At 44.9% G+C, this 24,119-nt stretch overlaps 1 protein-coding gene across 6 annotated transcripts in view; it reads right to left on the bottom strand.

The window, feature by feature from the left end:
• SNED1 (sushi, nidogen and EGF like domains 1) overlaps window positions 1–24,119 on the bottom strand; it is a 136,370-nt gene that overhangs the window by 2,852 nt on the left and 109,399 nt on the right. For all 6 annotated transcript variants that reach the window (XM_083178178.1, XM_083178179.1, XM_083178181.1 and 3 more), the window contains 14 exons: window positions 18,491–18,604; window positions 16,110–16,223; window positions 15,167–15,283; window positions 14,214–14,501; window positions 13,689–13,869; window positions 13,468–13,580; window positions 10,989–11,267; window positions 10,757–10,895; window positions 9,805–9,887; window positions 9,621–9,719; window positions 5,750–5,857; window positions 4,699–4,786; window positions 3,724–3,800; window positions 2,133–2,170 (listed from right to left, as the gene is read on the bottom strand). In XM_083178178.1, the coding sequence (XP_083034304.1) occupies window positions 2,145–2,170; window positions 3,724–3,800; window positions 4,699–4,786; window positions 5,750–5,857; window positions 9,621–9,719; window positions 9,805–9,887; window positions 10,757–10,895; window positions 10,989–11,267; window positions 13,468–13,580; window positions 13,689–13,869; window positions 14,214–14,501; window positions 15,167–15,283; window positions 16,110–16,223; window positions 18,491–18,604 (1,826 nt within the window). In that variant the 3' untranslated portion in view covers window positions 2,133–2,144. The remainder of the gene's footprint in view (window positions 1–2,132; window positions 2,171–3,723; window positions 3,801–4,698; window positions 4,787–5,749; window positions 5,858–9,620; window positions 9,720–9,804; window positions 9,888–10,756; window positions 10,896–10,988; window positions 11,268–13,467; window positions 13,581–13,688; window positions 13,870–14,213; window positions 14,502–15,166; window positions 15,284–16,109; window positions 16,224–18,490; window positions 18,605–24,119) is intronic.

Genomic DNA, 24,119 nt, shown 5'->3' with positions numbered 1-24,119 from the left:
GCTAGGTCGCCATGGCGACCAGATTCTGGTTCCTGGCGACCAGATTTTACTGCGCAGAGGGAGGAAGCAGAATCTGTCTGTTTGTGGGCAGATCAGCGGTGCAAGGAGGGTTAATCGGCAATTTGGGTAAGATGTTTTCATTACATGAAGGTTAGTAAAATGAGCAGTACAGTATGTTGGGGGGAAGTGGTACAGGGGGTTTGCATAGGAGTGAGGGCATCTGCATGGGGAGAAGGGCATTTGGTGCTGTTGTGCAGAAGATAGAGGGAGAAGGGGCAAATACATTTACATGGGGGTAGAAGTGTATTGGAGGAGACAGAAATGAATGAGATGGGAGCTGAGGAAGAGCAGATAGAACAAGTTAAAAATGCTCAAATGTTAAGGAAGGAGTAACTTAAGTGTCCATAAGAAGGAGTATATACAGGACCACTGTGTAGAAATGTGGGTGAGGAGGGAGATGGAGAAAGCAAGTAGTGTCCGGCCGGGCAGAGCAGCAGCTCCATGTCCCTGAGCTCATCTTACTTACAAGGCTGCGACCAGTGGCTTACGCAAGGGCCATTTCTGAGTAAACAGAACACCCCCACCCCACCCCACAAAACAAATCTTGTTTCCATGGAATTTTATTTAACAGCCCTCCGCAGCCCAAGATTAAGCCACACCCCTTGACCATTGGATCCACCCCCTCTTTAAACACATGCAAACACTCACCACACTTGGAATGCTATACTCTGGATGATTTGTAGCCCTGCTCCCCCAAATATCCATTCCCAGGCTCTGGGGAACTCCAACGAATGATGGCAAAGGTCCACACATATCTAAAGTGACTCTCAGGTCACTTAGATATGTGTGCACCCTCGGGAGGAAGTGGGCGGGCCCCCACTCACGTCACCGGGCGATTGCATGGGAACACCCATGAACGCTGGGCGTTCCCATGGGAGAATCGCCCGGCCTGTCGCCGCACCCTTAGTTTGACTGGCTCCTACACTTTCATCCTGGCTCCTGAATTTTTAAAAAATTTGTCAAGCCCTGACCTAAGGTAATGGAGGGAAGATCTGAAGACAGTGAGCCTGGATGCAAATGTCAAGAATATTGGAGGGAGAGCCAGGGGGACAGTAAATGGCAGCTGCGTGACATGAAGGTGGAAGAAGCAAATAGAAAGAGCTTTGAATATAGGGAATTAAAGAAAATGTTAAAGAAAGTATGAATTTGTAGGAATAACTGGAAGACCGAAGGACCCAACACTACCACCATGGTGACCTCCAGGCCACGATGTATGAGAATGTGAGGACCCCACCTGACAGACTTGCGGGAGAAGTGTCAGTAGGAAATACAGGTTTGGTGATGGCTACAACTCAGGGAGTTGTAGATGAAGTCATGGGAAGACTTGTTTATTAGATCTATCTGGCATTTCAGAGGACACGAGAGAGGGGCTGCGTTACTGGGAGAGATGTGAATGAGATTATCATGGTTTCTGTAGTATGGGGCGAGAAATTAATTTAGGCAAATGTGTGATGTGGACAAATAAAAAAACAAAGTCAGTGGCGTAACTATATATTTTGCTCCCCCCTGCCAAAAAGTTTGTGGCGCCCCCTGGGCTCCTCTCCAGCGTGTTTCCCCAGCGGAGAAGCTGAAACAGTAGAGAGGCAGAGAGACCAGCAGACACATCTGCTTCCCTTGGCTCAGACGCGGGAGAGGCCGCCCTAGCACGCCCATTCGCACACCCATCCTTTACATAGTAGCCAATAGCCAGCTCTGTGTACAGTCAATTAAATCAGTGGGTGGATTTGTCGTCTCTGTCATGGCTGACTCCCCTCCGGTGCTCAGCCAGCAGGCAGCGGCAGGCAGCAGCATGTCAGTGCGTTGAGCGGGTGCTGGCGCCCACACAGACCCCGCTGCCTCTTGCTCCCCCAAGCGGCTGCTGGGGCTGCCTTACAGTAGTTACGCCACTGAACAAAGTGTCATTAGGAGATTCCCGGCATTCATGAGTTTAGGAAAGTGAATCAGGGATTCTTGGGAAGAGTACCAGAAGTAGAGTATTCCCTTTTCATTACGTCATCATAGATAACATTCCAGATTTTAAATGAATATAGTTTGGCCATATGGAAAATATGTGCACAACTTCAGTTACTTACCGTTCCTGATCTTCAAAGCTTACTTGGGACTCTTATCTCTGGAAAACAATGGAAATATTTCTGACTAACAAATTCGTATGTAACCTTGTTACAATCTATAGTACTGTGAGATGATGAAGCCAGCCCTAGCCAATATGAATTATCATTCGGAGACCTTATGGCTATCTCATAGGGGACATGTTAGATTGAAAAGGTTCAGACTACTCAGTGAGCCGTATTTAATAACATTGTACAACAAAAAGCGACAATGTGCAGCACCCGGTCACTTATCTGTAGTAATACTGTAGGTTCAGCAATGCAGAATAATTACGCTATTAACTTGTTGCTGTGGTTCAAGCACTCATGTTCTCATTCCTAGAGGGAAATGTACTAAGATGGGAGTTCTAGGTCACATGGGCAACCAATCAGAATGTACTTCTTATTTATTTAGCACCTTCTAGAAGATAGAGATCAGTTTGATGTTCTTACATGCAGTCCAACACCAATATCTTCCAACAATTACATAACAATGTGGCGAGTCATTATGTAGCATGCAGGGACATCTGTATATAACATCTAGATCATTCATTAAGTACATAATATAGCAAGGTGTCTGCATACAGAGGTGTCCACATACATCGTTGCTGTGAAGCGCGCACCATGCAACTTGCGCTAGGTCCTTGCATTACAAGTCCCTTTATAAATGTAACGTCACATTATAATTGTAATGTGCAATACTACTTTCTGTCCACCAGATGTCGCTATTCCTAAACTGTAAAGCGCATGCCTCTAATAGCTGTCGCACCTTTCCGTGATTTTGTCTTTACTCTGTGTACTAAGTTTGGGATTTTATTTGCAAAATCAGCTTTATTATCTCTAAAAGTATTCCTGGTTTCGTTCTTATTAAATGGAAAGAAACCTGTGATCCACTGGGCCACTCGTTCCCTTCTGTACAGGATCTTATAAATATGACTTTTACATGGTCTCCAATGCTGTGCTGCCATTCTCTTTATGCTGTATACTGTAGGATACCGGCCCTGGTGTCTGATTTTTGCAGATGGTTATGGCCTAGTGGGTATTACAATGCGTGTGTCTTGGGTTTGATCCCAAGAGGGGCACACAATTCTGTTGATTTTTTAATGTATTTATTATTTTTTTATTCAATAAATTGATTTGATGTGTCACTTCTTCCCTTTATAGGAAAAAAACAACAACTCTCTTCTACAGTATTCAGTGGCACAGTATGCTGAGGCGCGATTCACACTGTATTGTTGCCAGTCTAGGCAGCTTCATACTGTACACTACAGTGTGCAACTGAATGCAGGCTTCTGCACCTCCCCCATGATCACTCATTAGTATTCATTCCCACTGAGCTCATTTTATGACATAATGTAAATGACAGCACAGCAATGGAGACCATGTGGAAGTCATATTTCCACATGGTCATGATGATGATCATACAAACAAATACTGATAGCGTTTTTTTAATAAATTTATTTCCCAACTTTTCCAAGTTCTGTTGAATAAAATACTGATATTTTCAATATTTCTAACACAATAATGTACCAAACAATGTGTGACTGATTAGTTTGGTATTGATATCCATACTCACTTTGTCTGCCTCTGACTGTGCCTTCACAGATCTCCCTGTAGCACACGTCCTGCTGTACCTTGTATACCCGTCTGTACCTGCACAAGACAGGAATGTACAATCACATCAGTAGCAGAGCAGGGGATGGTTGGGATGGATCCTTTCTGTTGTTTTGGGCATAGAAAGCTTTCAGGGTTGATTCTCTGACAGGAACAATAGGGTTGCTAGACCTTCCCTTTACACTCTATACAGCAGGATACTGGTATTTTCGGTGAGTCCCATCAATAGCTGATAATTAGCCCTAAATGTGCAGAGTTTGTATATTCTCCCCGTACTTGCATGGGTTTCCCCCGGGTACTCCGGTTTCCTCCCACAATCCAAAAATATACTGGTAGGTTAATTGGCTCCCAACAAAATTAACCCTACAATGTCTGTGTGCGTGTATATGTGGTAGGCAATATAGATTGTAAGCTCCGCTGGTGCAGGGACTGATGCGAGTGTTAAACTATACTCTTAAGCGCTCCGGAATATGTATGCGCTATATAAGAAACAGTTTATAAATAAATAATAGTATGCGGAAGCAGATCCTCTTTAAATAAGTCACATCTACACCAAAAAAAACTATATAGTTTGTCATTATGGCTTCAGCCATGCTAATAGACAGTGCATTTCTCTAACTAAACACCATCTTTAATGGAAACATGCTAGAATGATAAATATCCTGATATTTGCTGATCACTGCACAGCTGTAATGCACCACAGACATTATACAACGGGTTACATCGCAATTATATGAGTTGGCAAAACAGCACATACTAAAATGATAAATCCCTTTGATCAGTGCAGCACTGACATTTGCTAGTTCATTATGCAGACCAGGGTCTCCTGCCAACTCGGACCAAAGACTCTGGAGAGCATGCACTCTCCCTGTGCTGTGCTCTGCATGGAACAGCCTGTTCTGCACCTTACACTGGATGGTCAGGGATAATTACTTACAGGTGGTGACAGACTCCTCCCTCCCACACAGGATGTGACAGTGTTTCAGAGAACAGTCTGGTGCAGGCAAATGTCTCCTTTCTGCAGGCTGGAGGACAAAGATGTCACCCTCTGCAACTACTCACACTTTTCTATACAGCAATAAACACACAGTCACACAGCAACGTGTTACAGCCAGATGAGTCACCGCTCTCCAGCGACCCATCAACAAAACAATTCATATACTGGAATATCATTGCCCTTGTTGCTGGACAACTAGATCCAGACCTGGCCAGCGGGACTGGAGGATTTAACAATATACAGCAGCTAAAATAATTATACTGGGGAATTTACAGTCACTCAATGAGTCAAACGTAGGAGACTGCACACTACAAGTATGACACTTATTGGTATGGGTCATTAGGTGGACAACCATTGGTTAACAGTCAAAAGGTTGACACGTAAAAAATTGTCGAAAAGTTGACACTGGCAAATGGTCGACATGAGGTTTTTTATGTGTCTGTGTCGGCATGGTCATGGTATAAGTGTACCGCTTCCCCTACTTTGGCCACAGTGCCAAGCCCACTATTTTTCCTCTATGCCCTCTGGGATGGTAAACTGTGAAGTCGGTTTAAAAAGCAAAAAAAAAACATGAAAAACTCCTGTCAACCTTTTGATTGTCCACCTAGACACTTTTAACCTAATGACCGTATACCCACTTATTACTGCAGATGTGCAGGCTGCAGAGAGTGGCAGTCCCGCTCCCCGTGCACACATAATATGGGGATGACTACAGCACATACATCACATTCACCACAGTCTTGCTCTACTTTACATTGGACTGAATAAAAAGCAGCTTGAATGGAACTTCATAAGGGATCATGGTAAAGACTGTTCTCATGGGCACAAAAGAGAAACACCGGATAAATGAGCTAAACTACCATGTAATGCAGACCTTTAAATCCATGTCCCCTATAGTGAGGGTTCTCACAACAGTAACATGTACATACGTGTACAGTCTCGGTCATATTTTACCATGTAAAATGAAAACAAATCATGCCAGTATACATACCCAGCTGGCACTGGTACCCCTTGAATCCTGTTGGACAGTCACAAACCTCTCCATTAACACAGGTGCCTCCATTAATACATGGCGTTTCCAGGCAGCCTCCTTGTTCACCTGTAAGAGGATAGGTACTGTAGTAACAAACCTGCTCATTGGTCTGAATGCTGAAATACTGAATACCAAGGCAGCTCAGCGGTCTGGGAAATATTCTCACACAATCAGAGGTGCCCACTTATGCAGCAATTTTAGGTCCATATGTCTAAAACGGCTGAATCAGACCATTCGCATAATACGTTTGGCAGGCACTTTTTGTTCTCATTAATGTTTTTTTGTAGCTATGACATACCATGGGTCTTCAACCTGTGGCCCTCCAGATGTTGTGAAACTACATGTCCCAGCATGCATTGCCACATTTTTTCCTATAAGAGCATGACAAAACTGTCAGGGTATGCTGGGACATGTAGTTCCACAACATCTGGAGGGCCACAGGTTGAAGACCTGTGACATATACTGTACACACCTACCCATAAATGCTATCATTCTAACAGCCCAAATAATACAATAGCAACATAATATCTGAGATATAACCATGTTATGTAATGATAGTTTTACAAATGAAGATGACCGTAATGAAACAATGGACAACTTTTCTAGAATGTATTACATCCTACTGGCTGTAGTGAGATCCGACATGGCCTGACCAGTCAGGGCAGACCTTGGCTTGCGGGACCATCCTCCTTAGTTGAAAATGGAAATGATACAATTACCTGTTAGATAATGCGTTTAGAACGAAAGCAGCCCAACAATAGGAGTACTTTCTTCATGAGAATTACACCCGATACACAGTGGAGCATTGTCTGTAAAGCACATAATGCTCCCCAGCAAATCCGCTCCTAACTCATTTTACAGGCTGGGGGGCAGATGAATTAAGCCTGGGGAATATATAAACTGGAGATAAATTGGAAGGAGATAACGCACCAGCCAATCAACTCCCAACTGTCATATTTAAACACAGCTGATTGGCTGGTGCTTTCTCCTTCCACTTTATCTTCAGTTTATCTCTTCGCCAGGCTTAATACATCTGGCATCCTGTTTGAAAATGGCAGTTAGGGGCTGATTGGCTGGTTGTAGGGATAGCCATAAACCATTGATGATTTGAAATCATTGATGGTTTATGCCCGATGTTGAATACTTTTGCCAGCAATGGGGGAGAACCAGATGGTTTCCCTCCATCGATGAAACCGCAATGTTTTGCTTTTTCTTTTTTTTTTTCAAAGTCCCGGGGCACGGAGCATAGCTCCGTCCCTGACACCCACGCAACCTCGCTCCCCGTATTTTGATTGGCCCAGAGGCCAATCAATCAAACACAATGGATGACCATCCATATGTAAAAATATGGATGGTCATCCATTGCATAGTTCAGCACTATCGATGGCCAGTTGCAGAATTGCCATCGATGGCAATGGCAACGATGGCCATCGCTAGCTGGTTGTTTATCACTGTCCACTTTATTGCTTTTTGACGCTTGGTGCATGTGGCCCATGAAGAGAATCAGAGCACCAGGACACCTAGAGCACTATGCCCTTTGGCCTCTATGCCTGCACTTTAGGATAGTAACCTGCCTAGTCTGCCAGCGGAAGCACCTGGGCACCTAGACACACCGACTTAATGATGGAGATGTTTGTGATTATTAAACTTCAGCACCAGCAGTATATTACCAGACTAGTTATCAGCCTGTCAAAATGACTGAACCACATAAAAGTAATGTCAGTGCTGGCAGCTGTGCCCACCCCAATGGACCATCCCTTGAATTGCTCTGTTGGATGCCACCCCTCCATCAGAATTTAATACATGACTCTGGTGCAGCAATACTGTCCATGGAGTCACGTGAATTTAGGGGGTTTTGTCCATTAACCTTTTGCAGTCCACATTTTTTTTTTAATTCAGTCTGGTTTAAATGTTTTAATTATTATTATTTTTTTTAAAAATTCATAAATAGTCTACATCAGAGGTAACCAACTCCAGTCCTCGAGAGCTACCAACAGTTCATGTTTTCCAGACCACCGAGCAGGTGCACTCTTTGCTCAATGCCAAATTACTAGAGATCCACAGGTGGAGCTAATTACTTCACTTGTGATTCTGTGAGGAGACCTGGAAAATGTGAACTGTTGGTAGCTGTCGAAGACTGGAGTTGGCTACCCCTGGTCTACATTGAATGTTGATGTTCTTATTTTAAAGTGGTTCACCATTGGATCTGCTACTAGTGCTAGGGCTGACTAGATGTTGGACTTCAAAGAGTTAAAAAAGGCGTTCGCTTTTGCAAACCAACCAGAATAACCCCCTTAGTATAAAACTGGTAGACACAGCGGCATAACTATAGCACCGCAGCCCCCGCCACCGCGCGGGGGGGCGCTGTGCATGTGGGGGCGCCGGGGGCTGAGGTGCTATAGTTACACCCCCCCCCAATCCCCCGCAGACTTACCTTTCTCGCTGGTCCCGCCGGCTCCGTTCTTCTACTGAGGACTACCACAAAATGGCTGCCCCCATATAGCACACAGTTCTCTGAAACTGTCTGCTGAATGGGGGTGGCCATTTTGTGGTGGTCCTCAGCAGTAGAAGTTAAGAACGGAACCACCAGGACCAGCGAGATAGGTAAGGCTGTGGGGGATTGGGGGGGGGGGGGTTTGCATGGGCGGCGGGTGCTTGGCAGGGCGGCGGCGGAGGGGCGCCCAAAACGTAGCTACGCCATTGCGTAGACAAAATATCAGCCACTAGATTGAACAGCCAGCTACCACTGCTTTACCACATAAATCAGGCTGTCTTTGGGCGGTATTCAATCCCGGCTGCTATTTCCACCTGCGGAAATAGCGCCCGTCGCCTATGCAGTTTATGGCAGATTATGACAAAACAGATCCGACTTTAAAACTAGTTGGATCTGTTTTGTCAGAAACGGCTGCAGATTGTCGAATTCACTGCCGTTTTTTTTAACGACACTCGACAGCCAGAACATTGAATTACGGCTGTCGAGTTACAGTTGAGCTGAGCGAAAATGGCCCTGGATTCTGACTGTCAGGACGTTCTGACAGTTGTTATCTTGGTTTGGAAACCCCCCTTTATCTCACACGCAATAACAACATTTGAAAGCTGACAGACTTGATGCATAAGGTTTTGTTGTTCAACACCCAATTATTTTGCCAGGCACTGAAAAGGTTTGTGATTGGGCATTGTGGGAGTAGATGCTCACCAATGGGCCATTGCTTTATATTCCTCTACTACAGAGATAATTTAGTGGATGTGGTTGTGGTTCCAGATTGGGAGTGCTTGGACATCACTCTTAACTACTCCCTCTCCTTCGCCCCCATATGTCCAATCTCTGGCTCTATCCTGTCGGCTCCAACTACCCAATATCGCTTTCATCAGTTTCTCTCCCAGAGTGTGACATAACTTATTATCCACACCCTCGTCTTCTTACAGCTTGACTGTTGCATAAGGCGCATATGACTAGGGATCAGATCACCTTACTGTATTCAATATTAATTTCCTGCTTGTCTAAGAGGTCCACAGTTCTTCGTCGATCAGATTATTGAATGTTGTTGTAACAAGATATGAGTGTGCTCCTTTGTTAGAGGCCGTGACCTGTCCATTTGAGTGATTGATATTGCAATGGTCTAACAAAAAGTGAGGAGGGAAATGAAACAGGCAGGAAACAACACAATCAGGAGGCAGAAGAAACAGGAGCCCCAACTGCACACATAGGTAGCGGAGAATCCTGTAAAACTGATGTAGTAAGCTTGTGTCCGAACCACCCCTATATAAAACTTAGATACAGCATATTTATTTATAGAGGACCTTCATGTAAGTTCAGCCTCTCACATACCATCTCTGTTACTAAGGTCAGGGTCTTGCAGGTTCAGTGCTTGTCTCATAGGGATTGGCATCTCTTCTGTATTCTCAATTCTGATTGGAGCCTCGGGTTCTGAAACCCAACAAAAGAATCAATGCGAAAGTTTGATTGCATTGTGCATACGCCCCCTTGCTGCACCGTACAGGATTGCACTCACCTTTTGTAATTTTGATGGACTTATTCTTATGGGGACTGTACCTGGCAGTAATATGCCTTCGCCCATCTGTCAGCTCTGTGAATCTGTAATGAGAATAAAACGGGAAAGGACAGACTGAGTGATTGATGGGAAATCGGTATCTGAAGAGCCAGCTGCGGCTCTCTGGTTTCTCACCTGTGGACCTGAGCTAATTCCTGTTTCTTGCCAAGTGGTTTGCCTATTCTCTGCTTTATGCCCCAATAACTTGGCTTACAGCCCTATAATATACTGTATAAGAGCTAGGGGAACATGCAGTTCAGTGTATTATAAAACAGAACATACTGTGTGGACATAACGCATGGTCACAGCAGTCACGGTGTGCCGGTTACAGACAAATTTCTAACTTTCAAAAGCTGTTGTCAAATCTGGTTACATGAAACATATGGTTCTAACTACTACCTAAGACTAAGGGCTGTATTCATTGCGGCCAGCCAGGGGGTTAAACAGCAGGGATCACCAAACACAAGCGATCCTCGCCGTTTAACCCCCGCGCCGGCCACTCACCCTATTCAACGCACAGGGGAAATCCTCGCTGTCAGAGGACAGCAAGGATTCCCCCAAACAGCAAGGCTCTTGGCTAATACAGAGAGCCTGCTGCATTTAGCCACAAGCCTCGCTGCATTTAGCTGCCCGACATGCAGTTTCCCCATCGTTCCAATAACCCAGTGAGGGGGAAACGGCGTGTGCAGGGGGTCAGTTGAATACTGACCCTGTGAGCTGTGACAGCGAGCAGGCAGCAAATGCAGAAAGCATTGAATACACCCCTAAGAGTTATACTGTATGCGTTCCTCCAAGGTTGGAAGCCTGCAATGTGCAGCTCCTGAAGTCTATTTGGTTCCCCTGGTCTAAGGCATAGATTGTATTTCATTCAAAGTAGAATGAGCTAAAAGATGACAGAACAATGTATATTTACTTGTGGGCCTGTGGGGTCTCAGCATGGGGTGGGCCCCGTTCAGTCAGCATCCGAACTTCTGGAGGAGTTTGTGGAGGGGGTCTGTTCCTTAAAATCCTGGGAGGGGGCCAGCGGCGCTCCTGAGGTCCCTCCCTCTGCACTGCAGGATACATAGAAAATGATAGTACATGCACCATAAATATTCTGAATATTTATATGACACCAGATAACCACATTGTATAACATCCCTTACAGGTCTGTATTCGCAGGTTCTTGGAATCGCTATTCACTGGGCCTTGTGGTGTATTGCGCAGAGCAGTCACTGTAATCCGGTATCTCTGGCTGGGCTGGAGATCTCGCACAGTGTACGATGTCATCTGTCCAATCGGCACATAGCGGCTCTTAGTGCTGTGATTGTGCGTCACATTGAATATGTAGCCATCCACCGAGCCAGCAGGAGGAGTGTCCCAGTTCAGGTGCACAGTGCTGGTTGTGACCAGCACAGCTGAGAGGTTACTGGGGGGGAGTGGGCCTGGTGGGGGGAAAGACTGGATGTTATCATTATAACTATGTGTGATAAATAAATTGTACATGCTGATCTAGAGACACAGACAATAGAAGGTATGTCCCCGTGCAACGGCCCCCAGATTCACTTATATACTCCTAACACCGCCATGCCTGCTTTTAGTGCACCCATAGCTTAATAACCATGGATGAAGCCAGTGGCGGCTGGAGCTCAGATCACACTGGGCAAAAGGAAGCTGGAGAGCACATATAAACATACATGTAGGGATATATGTAATATATATGCTGGCTTGTTTTATCCTGGGACGGCAGCGCTGTGTATAACAGAAGCCATGCGCACCCGGACTCCGGCAGCAATCTAAGCCCGCCCCCAGGCTCCCATTGGCTAGGTATCTGTGGGCAGGCTTTGAAGGAGAGTGAAGCCTAATGCTGCGTCCAAAGTGCAGCAGCCGCTGTGAGGAACACAGCACTGCCGATCCCCAGGGACCTGCAGCATCACATATGTTATATACATCTTTGCATGTATGTTTATATGTGCTAACCAGCTGCCCCCAGTACTATGTGGTGTGAGATGCAGCCCAGATGTAGCTCTCTTGGGCTTGATGCAGATTAGTACATATGCCCATTTGCAGAGTGTATCTTGCATGATTTCATGCTGTGCGTGCTCCAAAAGTGAACACACGCCAAGTAAGGGTGAAGCAAAGGTGTGAGCATTTCATTTGCATCTTATAACCAGAGGTAGTTCTCATATAGGCAATGTTTTATGAGCCAGCTTTCATGGAATTACCAGCTATATACATCTAGCCTCAATACGCCACACAGCAACGCGATGTGAGTAGGATGCGCCAGGAGACTGAGCTGATATGCAACACTTGTATATTGTATGTGACCTAAGCAGAAATACACCTGGCTCCTGACATCATTAGCACCAAATATAGGACCTTCAGTGTTAATAGGTGGTGAATGCAGGTCTAGATGCCAGGCCTGGCCAATCTGTGGACCTACAGCTGCTATGAAACTACTCATCCCAGCATGCATTGCCACAGCTTTAGCATTCCTGGTACTTGTGTATTATAGCGGCGCCCCCGATGTTGGTCGTACGATGTTTTTATCGAATCGCATCGCATGCCATACACCCAATGGCATGCGATTCGACACATTTTGCCCCCTATACAATGGAAAATTGTATAAGCACCCTAATGGGTGCTTACAATGCTAAATGCACCCCCACGCCACCCCCCACTATAAACGTGAACTTGAAGCGCGGTGAGCGCAGCGAGCCCGCGAGGGGCGGCGGTACGCGTCCTATGACCTTTTCATACCCCCACTATCCACGTCGGCGTGGAGTTGAGAATATAAAGTGAGCCCGAAGCGTGGCGAGCGCAGCAAGCCCCGCGAGAGGACGCAGATACCTTCACAGGTATCCGCGTCCCCTCGTGGGCTTCACAGGTATCCGCGTCCCCTTGCCACGCTTCGGGCTTGTTGGCTCGCTGCGCTCGCCACACTTTATATTCTCAACTCCACGCCGACGAGGATAGTGGGGGTATGAAAAGGTCGTAGGACACGTACCGCCGCCCCTCGCGGGCTCGCTGCGCTCGCCACGCTTCGGGTTCACGTTTATAGTGGGCGGGTGGCGTGGGGGTGCATTTAACATTGTAAGCACCCATTAGGGTGCTTATACAATTTTTAATCGCATTGTATGGCATTGTATGCGATGCGATGGGCGCCGCTATAATACACAAGTACCGCATTCCTTAATAACAAAACTGTGTCAGGGTATGCTAGGACTTGTAGTCCCACAACAGCTGGAGAGCCACAGGTTGCCCAGGCCTGCTCTATGCATTCTCTCAATGGGCCTTATTCAGATCTGAGCTCAGTACAAATTTGTTTGGAAAATGGGCAAACCATGTGCACTGCAGGTGGGGCAGATGTAACCTGTGCAAAGAGAGTTAAATTTGGATGGGGTGTGGTGAAACAGATATCTAAATTGCAGTGTTAAAATAATGCAGCCAGTATTTACCCTGCACAGAAACAAAATAACTCACACAAATCTGACTCTCTCTATACATTTTACATCTGCCCCACCTGCAGGGCACATGGTTTTACCCATTTTCCGAAAAAATTTGTACTGTGCTCAGATCTGAATAAGGCCCATTGTCCACAGTAACTTAATTGTCCCCATGCCAAGCCACTGGCGGTGGTCTTACGTGTCCAAGCTACCAGGGGTGCACCGGGGAGGCTCTCTGAGGGTGGGTTGCCAGGGTCAGAAATGCTTAAGGTGCTGATTAGAATTGTGTATTTCTCTCCAGGCTGTAAGTCTCTGTGGATAGTAAAGACATCAATAATGAGAAGTTTTATTCTTAGTTATATATGGGAATCACGTGGCCATTATGCAGGTATATATGGATGTGGTCTTTCTCATGCTCACCTGAAGGTGTATTCTCCTGCTAATGGCTCCTGCTCTGCTTGCTGTGTTCTGTCATTGGGGTGCTGCAGGGACAGCCGGACGTGGGCCACAGATGTATGTCTGTGGGGGTTCAGTGACCAGGAGACTGTGATAGCAGAGTCTGTGGCAGAACTAATCCGTGGCCTGTCCACAGCAGGTGGTCCTGTGGTGTCAAAAACACAATATTGTCTATTATACAGAGCAGACAGCACAGCCTGAGACTTCTACACATGAACTACTTCATTACTGCCCCAAAATGAATGAAAAAGATATATGCAATAACCAAATCATTTAAAGTCTTTCTAGCCCTATAGTCTTTATTTGATAGTGTTGCGCAGTGCAGTATGTACTTTTGTTTATAATGCTAGTAACCATTTCGTAGGCTTGCCTACTTGCCTGACTTCTCTGACCCATAATCTGTTCATGTTTTAAAAAAATTAAAATTGAAAGGAATTGTTTGTCTAGAGTCACCACCCAAAGCTTTCTATGCCAGTTACAATGTCTCACTTGTGCGGGCAGAGATGGTCAGTGGGCGACTGATATCATTGTGGCGCAGGTTACGTTTCACAGTGACAATGGTGATGTTGTAGGGGCGCCCTGGGATGAGACCTCGCAGCTCATGTTCCGTGTTACCCTTCTCCACAAAGTCTGTCCGGGAGGAGCCATCCGGGGCTGTGTAGCTCACAGCAAATCCATCTGACAAATGTCCAGACATATCATCTGGGGGGGTCCAAAACACCCATACACTGTTCTCTCCCACAGCACCCAGCGACAGAGACAGAGGGGGCAGCAGATCTGCAGGGAGAATAAAATGCGTCACAAACTGTAACCGGACCAGAAATGTTCATTTAGATTTCCCAATATGCATTGCATTACTACTGTTACAGATACACTTCTCTGCATTATATAACACTCAATAGGAATGTTATCATATAGCACCTGTTCTTATCCATAAGCACGCACCCTGTCCCATATTATCCAAATTCAAGGCCATATTATCTTCAAATTATTGCATTGTGCCCCATGACATATTATCCAAAATCAAGGGGACCATACCATATTATAGTGCACCAGCCTCCATTCCATAGTATCCAAAATCAAGCACACCATGCCCCATGTCATATTTTCCACAATCAAGCGCACCATGCCCCATGTCATATTTTCCACAATCAAGCGCACCATGCCCCATATAATTTTTTCCACAATCAAGCACACCATGCCCCATGTCATATTTTCCACAATCAAGTGCACCATGCCCCATTTCATATTTCCCACAATCAAGCGCACCATGTCCCATGTCATATTTTCCACAATCAAGCGCACCATGCCCCAAGCCATATTTTCCACAATCAAGCGCACCATGTCCCATGTCATGTTATTCATGACATGGGACATTTACAATTTGTCACCTTTACTGTGTGCAGAAATACAATTACTGAAGGGTCACAAAGTAACATTACCTCTCTCACAAGTGACACCAGTGTAACCAGTCCGACATGTACAGCTAACTATTCCTTCTGCACTGGACACACAGACACCGCGGCTGCCACATGGGTTCAGGAGGCATAAATCACTCACTGGAAAACACATGTTTATGTGGAGATTGGTATTGTCTATGGTTTACATTAAAATCAAATAATTACTGTGCTGGAAAAAAAATCTTGATAACATAACCTATATATAGATCTAGCTATAGATGTATCCCCTCATATATAGGGCAACATTATAAGGATCTGGCCATTCTGCAACTTGGCCCAATCAGTGCGATCTGGCAGGACGTCATTAGTAGGGTTGAATGGGATGTTGACCAGCAGCTGCTGTAAACATTAACATTATATGCTATAAGTCGCATTACACATAACACATGCGCTCTGTGTGACTCAGTAGTGCTGAGCATGTTTGCTTGCCCATTATACTATTACAATGTGGCTTATTTAAAAAACAGAGGAATAGTGTATACAGGCAGCCTCTGCAGATTAAAATGATATGCAGCATGCCTATATTCTGTGTGTGACAGCAGGTGTATCTGCATATGAAATGCTACAGTATGTTACAGTGTTACCGGAAAGCTCTGTAATGTAGCATTTCATCTGCAGATACACCTGCGGTTCCACACAGATTATATGCATGCTGCATATCATTTAATCATCAGAAGCTGCTGGTGCGTCCTCTCTTGCGAAGAAGACACATTGTAATAGAAAAAGTCAAAGGCAAGAACACCTAGTGGGACCGAGTTACTCCATGGCAAGATGCGACTAGAAGGGCTCTTTAACATGCAGGGAGGCTATTGTTTGTGGGCATATCTGTACATCTCATTCCTCATAGGGATCCATGATGTGTGTAACCTAATGTTCTAGTAGTTGGAGCAGTGAAGCTCTGAGGGGTGGCACATAATACACTCACCTGTCTGACAGTAATAGCCATAGAACCCTCTAGGACATACACACAGGAAAGAGCCTGCCAGGTTCTCGCAGATGCCCCCATTCTGGCACGGGGAAGAGTCACAGCCATCCAGCTCTTTAAAAAATGGTAAGCGCCAAATTAAAAGTAGCCGTACTCTTCCTTGCATCACAAAATCATACTGTAGGTGATGTTCCACAGACTCAAATGTACAATAAAAAGGTGAAAGGTAAACAAGAATACATAAACGCTATGGGGGCATTCAATCCCCGGCCAATATTTCTGAAAGTCAAAAATATCGGCAATTTTTGCCTAGAAATTTCGATCTATTCAATGTTTTTCACATTTTCTGGCAAATCCTCATCTTTTTTAGGCGGAAACGGTCACTAATTGGACTAATTGGACAATTTAGTGATCATTTCTGCCAATGTAGATAGGGCTTTTCAAATCAGCATATCTGCAGCGGTGAGTCCCGGTCGGGAAAAGGAAATATCGGCCAGGATTGAATACCCCCTATATGTGAGAACACACCACACTTAAGACTTTCTTCAGAGATAGATGCATTAGTAAAGTCTCCACATCTTGGTACGCAGCTGCTTAGCGATAATAATGTAATGCTGATGGGGACGTCTTGTGTAAAAAGATGCCTCCTGCCAGCTTCTCTGATTCATTCCTGAGTTTGAAGCTTAACATCGGACATCTGAGTAACCCTCCGGTTAGATAGAATTGCCAGAGTTTTCACGCAGCCATGGGCAGGCAACCACTGACCTTGGCATGCCCAGGAAACAGGAATGAATACCATCCCCATTTTCTGGAGAGAGAACACTGGCGACCAGCGAGATTGATGGACACTGATCATCAATCTCGGCCAGACGTGCATTGCAGTCACTATAGCCCCTACACATACACCGATGTTAGGGGCATTTTCTATGCGACTTTGCCAAACTAAGCAAAGTCGCTTAGAAAATGCCTTAATATTGGCATGTGTGTAGGCCCGATTAGTTTTAAGCTCGGACCTGCTGTTTAGCTGGTAAGCATGCAGAGTATGTATGACCCAACCAATCAGCTACTAACTTATTTTACAGGCTGTGGTTAAAAAAATCACAGAAGCTAATGGGTTACGTAGAAACATAGAATCATAGAAATTGATGGCTGAGAAGAACCACTTGGCCCATCTAGTCTTCCCCGTTAATAAACATGTTACCTCAAACTATATTTGATACGTATTTCTTTGTAAGTATATCAATATCCCTATCCCAAGCATGTTTAAATTGTACTACTGTATTTGCCTCTACCACCTCTGTTGGGAGGCTATTCCAATTATACACTACCATTTCTGTGAAGTAATTCTTCCTCACATTTCCCCTGAATCTTCCTCCCTCTAGTGTCAGTGCATGTCCTCGTGTTCTGCTGCTCCTCTTCCTGTGAAGAATGTCTCCCACCTGTACCTTGTTAAAACCCTTGATATATTTGAAAGTTTCTATCATGTCCCCCCTTTCCCTTCTCTGCTCTAAAGTATACATATTAAGATCTTTTAGTCTTTCCTGGTACATTTTGTGATGTAGGCCATGCACCATTTTAGTTGCCCTTCTTTGTACAGTCTCTAATGTATTTATATCTTCTGGAGATATGGCCTCCAGAACTGAACACAGGTCGTACCAATGACCTATACAGTGGCATTATTACTTATTTCTTTCTTTCTACTGCTGATGACTCTCCTCTCCCTATGGTACTTTTATCTCTCGCAAAGCTGATAGATCTCCCAAAATAACAAAAAGTCACTAGTAACAGGTGCATATCCTGCAAAGAGGAAGATGTTTTAAAAGTTATGATTGCAGGATGAGCGGCTTAAGGCTTAATGCAGTCCAGACGCACGTTCCTTGGCTACACTGTACTAATACAAAACATGCTACAAGCATTTCATTGCAAATAAGTCAATGGAACCAAGTAGCAAGTATTTTAAAGAAACAGAGCATTGCATCCTGAGTGAATTGGGATACATCGGTACATATGCATTATATCTTGTTAGCATATTAGTGAGTGTATCACTAATTTTTTGCCCCCAATTGTCTGAGATAAATGTATTTGTGAAAACATCACAGTGTTACTTGTTAGTTTTGGCCCAAGGCTCATGGGAAAGAGCAACAAAAGTATCCTTCTATTATGCTTTGGACCGGGCTACCCTTCTGAACTAAACCGTTTTAATATGAAATGAACATACGGGACGTCCTGACAAATTTGAGAGTTTGGAATAAAGAGCTTGAATCTATTAAGATTTGTAACATCTGTTGTATAACAGATGTGTAACCACAGTAATAGCTACTCTGTAACCAACACATGTCACTTCTGTCATATCCCATTGGTATTAGGTGCACATGTCTTACCAGTCTCACAGCGGGCACCAACAAAGCCCTCAGGGCAGGTACACAAGAAACCCCCGGGTAAATTCTGGCAGGTTCCTCCATTTTTACATGGTCCAGAGAAGCACTCATTAATCTCTGCAAATCAGCAACACAACATCTATTAATGCAACCACAGACACAACCCAGTATCTCACATGCATTTTCAGACTATAGCTATCAAACTGTACCAATGTGTACATATATCACACTGCACCGATGTGTACAGATATCACAGAACCAGTATGTACAGATATCACACTGTACTGACGTATACATATATCACACTGTACCGATGTGTACATATATCACACTGCACCGATGTGTACATATATCACACTGCACCGATGTGTACATATATCACACTGCACCGATGTGTACATATATCACACTGCACCGATGTGCACAGATATCACAGTACCAATATGTACAGATATCGCACTGTACTGACGTATACATATATCACACTGCACCGATGTGTACATATATCACACTGCACCGATGTGTACATATATCACACTGCACCGATGTGTACATATATCACACTGCACCGATGTGTACATATATCAAACTGTACCAATGTGTACAGATATCACACTGCACCAATGTGTACATACATCACACTGCACTGATGTGTACATACATAACACTGTACCAATGTGTACAGATATCACACTGCACCAATGTGTACAGATATCACACTGCACCAATGTGTACAGATATCACACTGCACCAATGTGTACAGATATCACACTGCACCAATGTGTACAGATATCACACTGCACCGATGTGTACATATATCACACTGCACCGATGTGTACATATATCACACTGCACCGATGTGTACATTATCACAATGCACCGATGTGTACATGCATCACACTGCACTGATGTGTACATACATAACACTGTACCAATGTGTACATATATCACACTGCACTGATGTGTACATACATAACACTGTACCGATGTGTACAGATATCACACTGCACCGATGTGTACATATATCACACTGCACCGATGTGTACAAATATCACACTGCACCGATGTGTACATACATCACAATGCATCGATGTGTACATACATCACACTGCACCGATGTGTACATATATTACACTGCACCGATGTGTACAGATATCACACTGTACCAATGTGTACATTAGGGCGGAGTGAAAAAACTGAAATTGAGAAATTCAAAATCGGCTAGTGTGGGAAAGTTGTGACTTGACCTGAATAAGAAACGTGCAAAAGCATTTTGATCTGAGTCAACATCTTCTGTTCTGGCAAGAGGCCTAAAGTTTCACTTTTTAGGTGAAAATGACGAAACCTATGAAGATGCTCCAATCTAGTTATAAGTATGTCAGGATGTCTTAGAGAGGTTCATTAATATACTTTAGCATAGTAAAAAACAGTACGAGCTTGTCCTTGTGCAAAGTGACTGACTGGCGGGAGAAAAAATCCCTAATAATTGACCCATTTTCATGGTCACAATTGTGAATATTGTGTGTTTTCTTCTGAACGTGTTTATAATAGAAGAAGCACAAATACTCTAAATGGAATTTCATTGACACTGTGTGAAATATAACACTGCATAATAGCCCTTAATCAGACCTGATCGCAGTACAAATTTGTTCTCAAAATGGGCAAAACAAATGCTGCATTGCAGGTGGGGCAGATGTAACGTGCTGAGAGAGTTAAATTTGGGTGGGGTGTGTTGAAACTGAAATCTAAATTGCAGTGTAAAGATAATGCAGCAGGTATTTACCCTGCACAGAAACAAAATAATTCAACACAAATCTAAAGGTGGCCATACATCTACAGATTGATTGTCAGATCTGGCTGGTTGGAACAAATACCTGGTAATATCTGAATGATAGTTTTTTGCAGTTTTCCAGCATTTCAAAGCAAAGTGCTCTCATCCATTACCAGTATTTTGTTCCAACCAGACAGATCGGACAATAAATCTGTAGATGTATGGCCACATTAACTCCCTCTGCACATGTTACATCTGCCCCACCTGCAGCTGCATTACAGCATATAATTATGCCAAAGATAAGCCAATATATTAACAGTTAAATACATTAAAGTGCATTATGCTGTAATAAGTATTGCTGATCAATCCTGCCTAGCAGGGCTGTCTTTTTGTATGGGCTTAATGGGCACTTGCCCAGGGGCCCCAGGCGTATAAGGGCTCTATGTTGATAGCTGAGGATCCCCTTTTTCCAGGGATACCAGAATTTTGAAAATCGGCCCTGGGGAACTGCAGATATCCAACTTCAAAGCAGCAGTCCACATCCGACCTGTTAATTACAATTTCCAGTCATATTTCTGGGTGTGGTATGGGACTCCGACAGTCGGGATCCCGACTGGCCAGAGTCAGACAGCATGGCGAGTGCAAAAATGCCCCTTGCGGGCACGGTGGCTCGCTACGCGAGCCACCTATTCTATTCTCCCTCTATGGGGGTCGTGGACCCCCACGAGGGAAAATAGCGGGTGGCCGTCGGGCACCCGGCTGTCGGCGTTTTGACAGTCGGGATCCCGACGTCGGGTAAATGATTGTCGGGATCCTGACTGTCGGGAACCCGTCCGGCACCCATATTTCTCAGGTTCTCTCTGACACTAGCGGCTTGTCTCTATCATGCCCAGAACCAGAGATATCAGCCTTCCAGCAGCCGGTCCCTGCTCCAGCTCCAAACGTCTGGTGTAGTTTTATATTTTTGTCAATGGATTGCTCTGGCTCCTGATCTCTGATACCCAAGTTCCCAGCACCTCCTGAAAGTTGGGACTCTAGGTTTTTATACTAGGCTAAGAAATCTATTTCCAGATAATGGCGATATCTGCAGTCACACAAGCTGCCCTTCCACCGGAAAATGACGAATATTAAGCCCACTCCATTATCCAACCATCCCCTGTGTATAAAACACCCCCTACCTTCCTGGAAGTCATTTACAAGGGACCCTTCATACAGCTCAGTGCCCCCTTCCACATGTTAGTGTTCACCCTCCCACCACCTGTGCAGTAAAGGTGTAATTAGCAGAAGTTACTGCTCCAAGTCCTACATGTTTAATGGAAGATAGAGCACCCCCTGCCACCCGTGGGACATCAAAGCTGCTGCTGATACCACCCCCCCCACACCCCTAGGAGGGGAGAATGGGTAAGGGCCCCAGTGCATTGCTTTGCCCAGGTGCCCACACTGCTGTTAAGACGGCCCTGCTGCCTAGAAATGAACACAGTGATTGGCATATATGTACTGCTGGACACCACTCATAGAATGATTAACCTGTTATTTTTTGAATCAATGTTCTTGTTTTTTTTCCCCTAAACATTAGATGTATTTGTTTATTTATTTATTTACAGTTTCTTATATAGCTCAGCAGATTCCTTTACGCTTTACAATAGTAGACAGTGATAAAACAAACTGGGTAATGACAGACAGACTTGGGGGTTAGAGGGCTCTGCTGCAAACTTACAATTTATTACATCATAATACACTTCAACGTATTTAACAGTTAATATATTGGCTTATCTTTGGCATAATTATATGCTGTAATGCAGCCCAATCATGTTCCCAGTATAGGGGATGCAACACTGTTTTTCTGTCAATAAACAGAAGTGATTGCACTTACTTGTAATACTTATTGTAACAGTTACTGTTTTTCAATAACAGACTGCAACAGTTATTTCTTATTTATATACACAGGATTGTCTATCTTTGTATATGCACTGCAAAGAGAGCAGCATAAATCCAATTTCATGTATTTCAGTGACACTGTGTGAAATATAACACTGCATAATGGCCCTTAATCAGACCTGATCGCAGTACAAATTTGTTCTCAAAATGGGCAAAAAAATGCTGGACTGCAGGTGGGGCAGATGTAACATGTGCAGAGAGATTTAAGGTGGCCATACATCTACAGATTTATTGTCCGATCTGTCTGGTTGGAACAAAATCCTGGTAAAAGATGAGAGCAAATGACAGTTGACCATTTGCTTTGAAATGCTGAAAAACTGTCATTCAGATATTACCAGCTGTTTGTTCCAACCGGCCCAATCTGACAATCGATCTGTAGATGTATTGCCACCTTTAGATTTGTGTGAGTTATTTTGTTTCTGTGCAAGGTAAATACCGGCTGCATTATTTTTACACTGTAATTTAGATTTCAGTTTCAACACACCCCACCCAAATTTAACTCTCTCAGCACGTTACATCTGCCCCACCTGCAATGCAGCATTTGATTTGCCCATTTTGAGAACAAATTTGTACTAGGATCAGCTCTGATTAAGGGCTATTATGCAGTGTTATATTTCACACAGTGTCACCGAAATTCCATTTAGAGTATTTGTGCTTCTTCTATTATAAACACGTTCAGGAGAAAACACACAATATTCACAATTGTGACCATGAAAATGGGTCAATTATTAGGGATTTTTTCTCCCACCAAAGTTATTCACTTTGCACTAGGACAAGCTCGTACTCTCTTTTACTATGCTAAAGTATATTAATGAACCACTCTAAGACATCCTGACATAATTTTAACTAGATCGGAGCATCTTCATAGTTTTCGTCATTTTCACCAAAAAAGTGAAACTTTAGGCCTCTTGCCAGAACAGAAGATGTTGACTCAGATCAAAATGCTTTTGCACGTTTCTTATTCAAGTCAAGTCACAACTTTTCCACACTAGCCGATTTTGAATTTCTCAATTTCAGTTTTTTCACTCCGCCCTAGTGTACATATATCACACTGCACCAATGTGTACAGATGTCACACTGCACCAAACCAAACAGGCATCATAGGCCAACTTCCCACTGTATACAAAGTTCAAAATCCCACCTTCCCAATATATACATAGTTCACAAGCCCATCTACCTCTCTGCAGGCACCACAGCCCCCCTCCCTGGTGTATGCAGACACCACAGCCCCCCTTCCTGGTGTATGCAGACACCACAGCCCCCCTTCCTGGTGTATGCAGACACCACAGGCCCCCCTCCCTGGTGTATGCAGGCACCACAGGCCCCCCCTCCCTGGTGTATGCAGGCACCACAGGCCCCCCTCCCTGGTGTATGCAGGCACCACAGGCCCCTCCTCCCTGGTGTATGCAGGCACCACAGGCCCCCCCTCCCTGGTGTATGCAGGCACCACAGGCCCCCTCCCTGGTGTATGCAGGCACCACAGGCCCCCCTCCCTGGTGTATGCAGACACCACAGGTTCCCCTCCCTGGTGTATGCAGGCACCACAGGCCCCCCTCCTTTGTGTATGCAGGCACCACAGGCCCCTCCTCCCTGGAGTATGCAGGCACCACAGGCCCACCTCCCTGGAGTATGCAGGCACCACAGGCCCCCCCCCTCCCTGGTGTATGCAGACACCACAGGTTCCCCTCCCTGGTGTATGCAGGCACCACAGGCCCCCCCTCCTTTGTGTATGCAGGCACCACAGGTCCCTCCTCCCTGGAGTATGCAGGCACCACAGGCCCCCCTCCCTGGTGTATGCAGGCACCACAGGCCCCCCCTCCTTTGTGTATGCAGGCACCACAGGTCCCTCCTCCCTGGAGTATGCAGGCACCACAGGCCCCCCCCTCCCTGGTGTATGCAGGCACCACAGGCCCCCCCCTCCCT

The sequence above is a fragment of the Crinia signifera genome, chromosome 3, assembly GCF_055691185.1.
Source record: "Crinia signifera chromosome 3, ASM5569118v1, whole genome shotgun sequence".
Taxonomy (NCBI): domain Eukaryota; kingdom Metazoa; phylum Chordata; class Amphibia; order Anura; family Myobatrachidae; genus Crinia; species Crinia signifera.
Note: the sequence above shows the minus strand (reverse complement) of the source record. Positions and strands in the feature narration are given on the sequence as shown.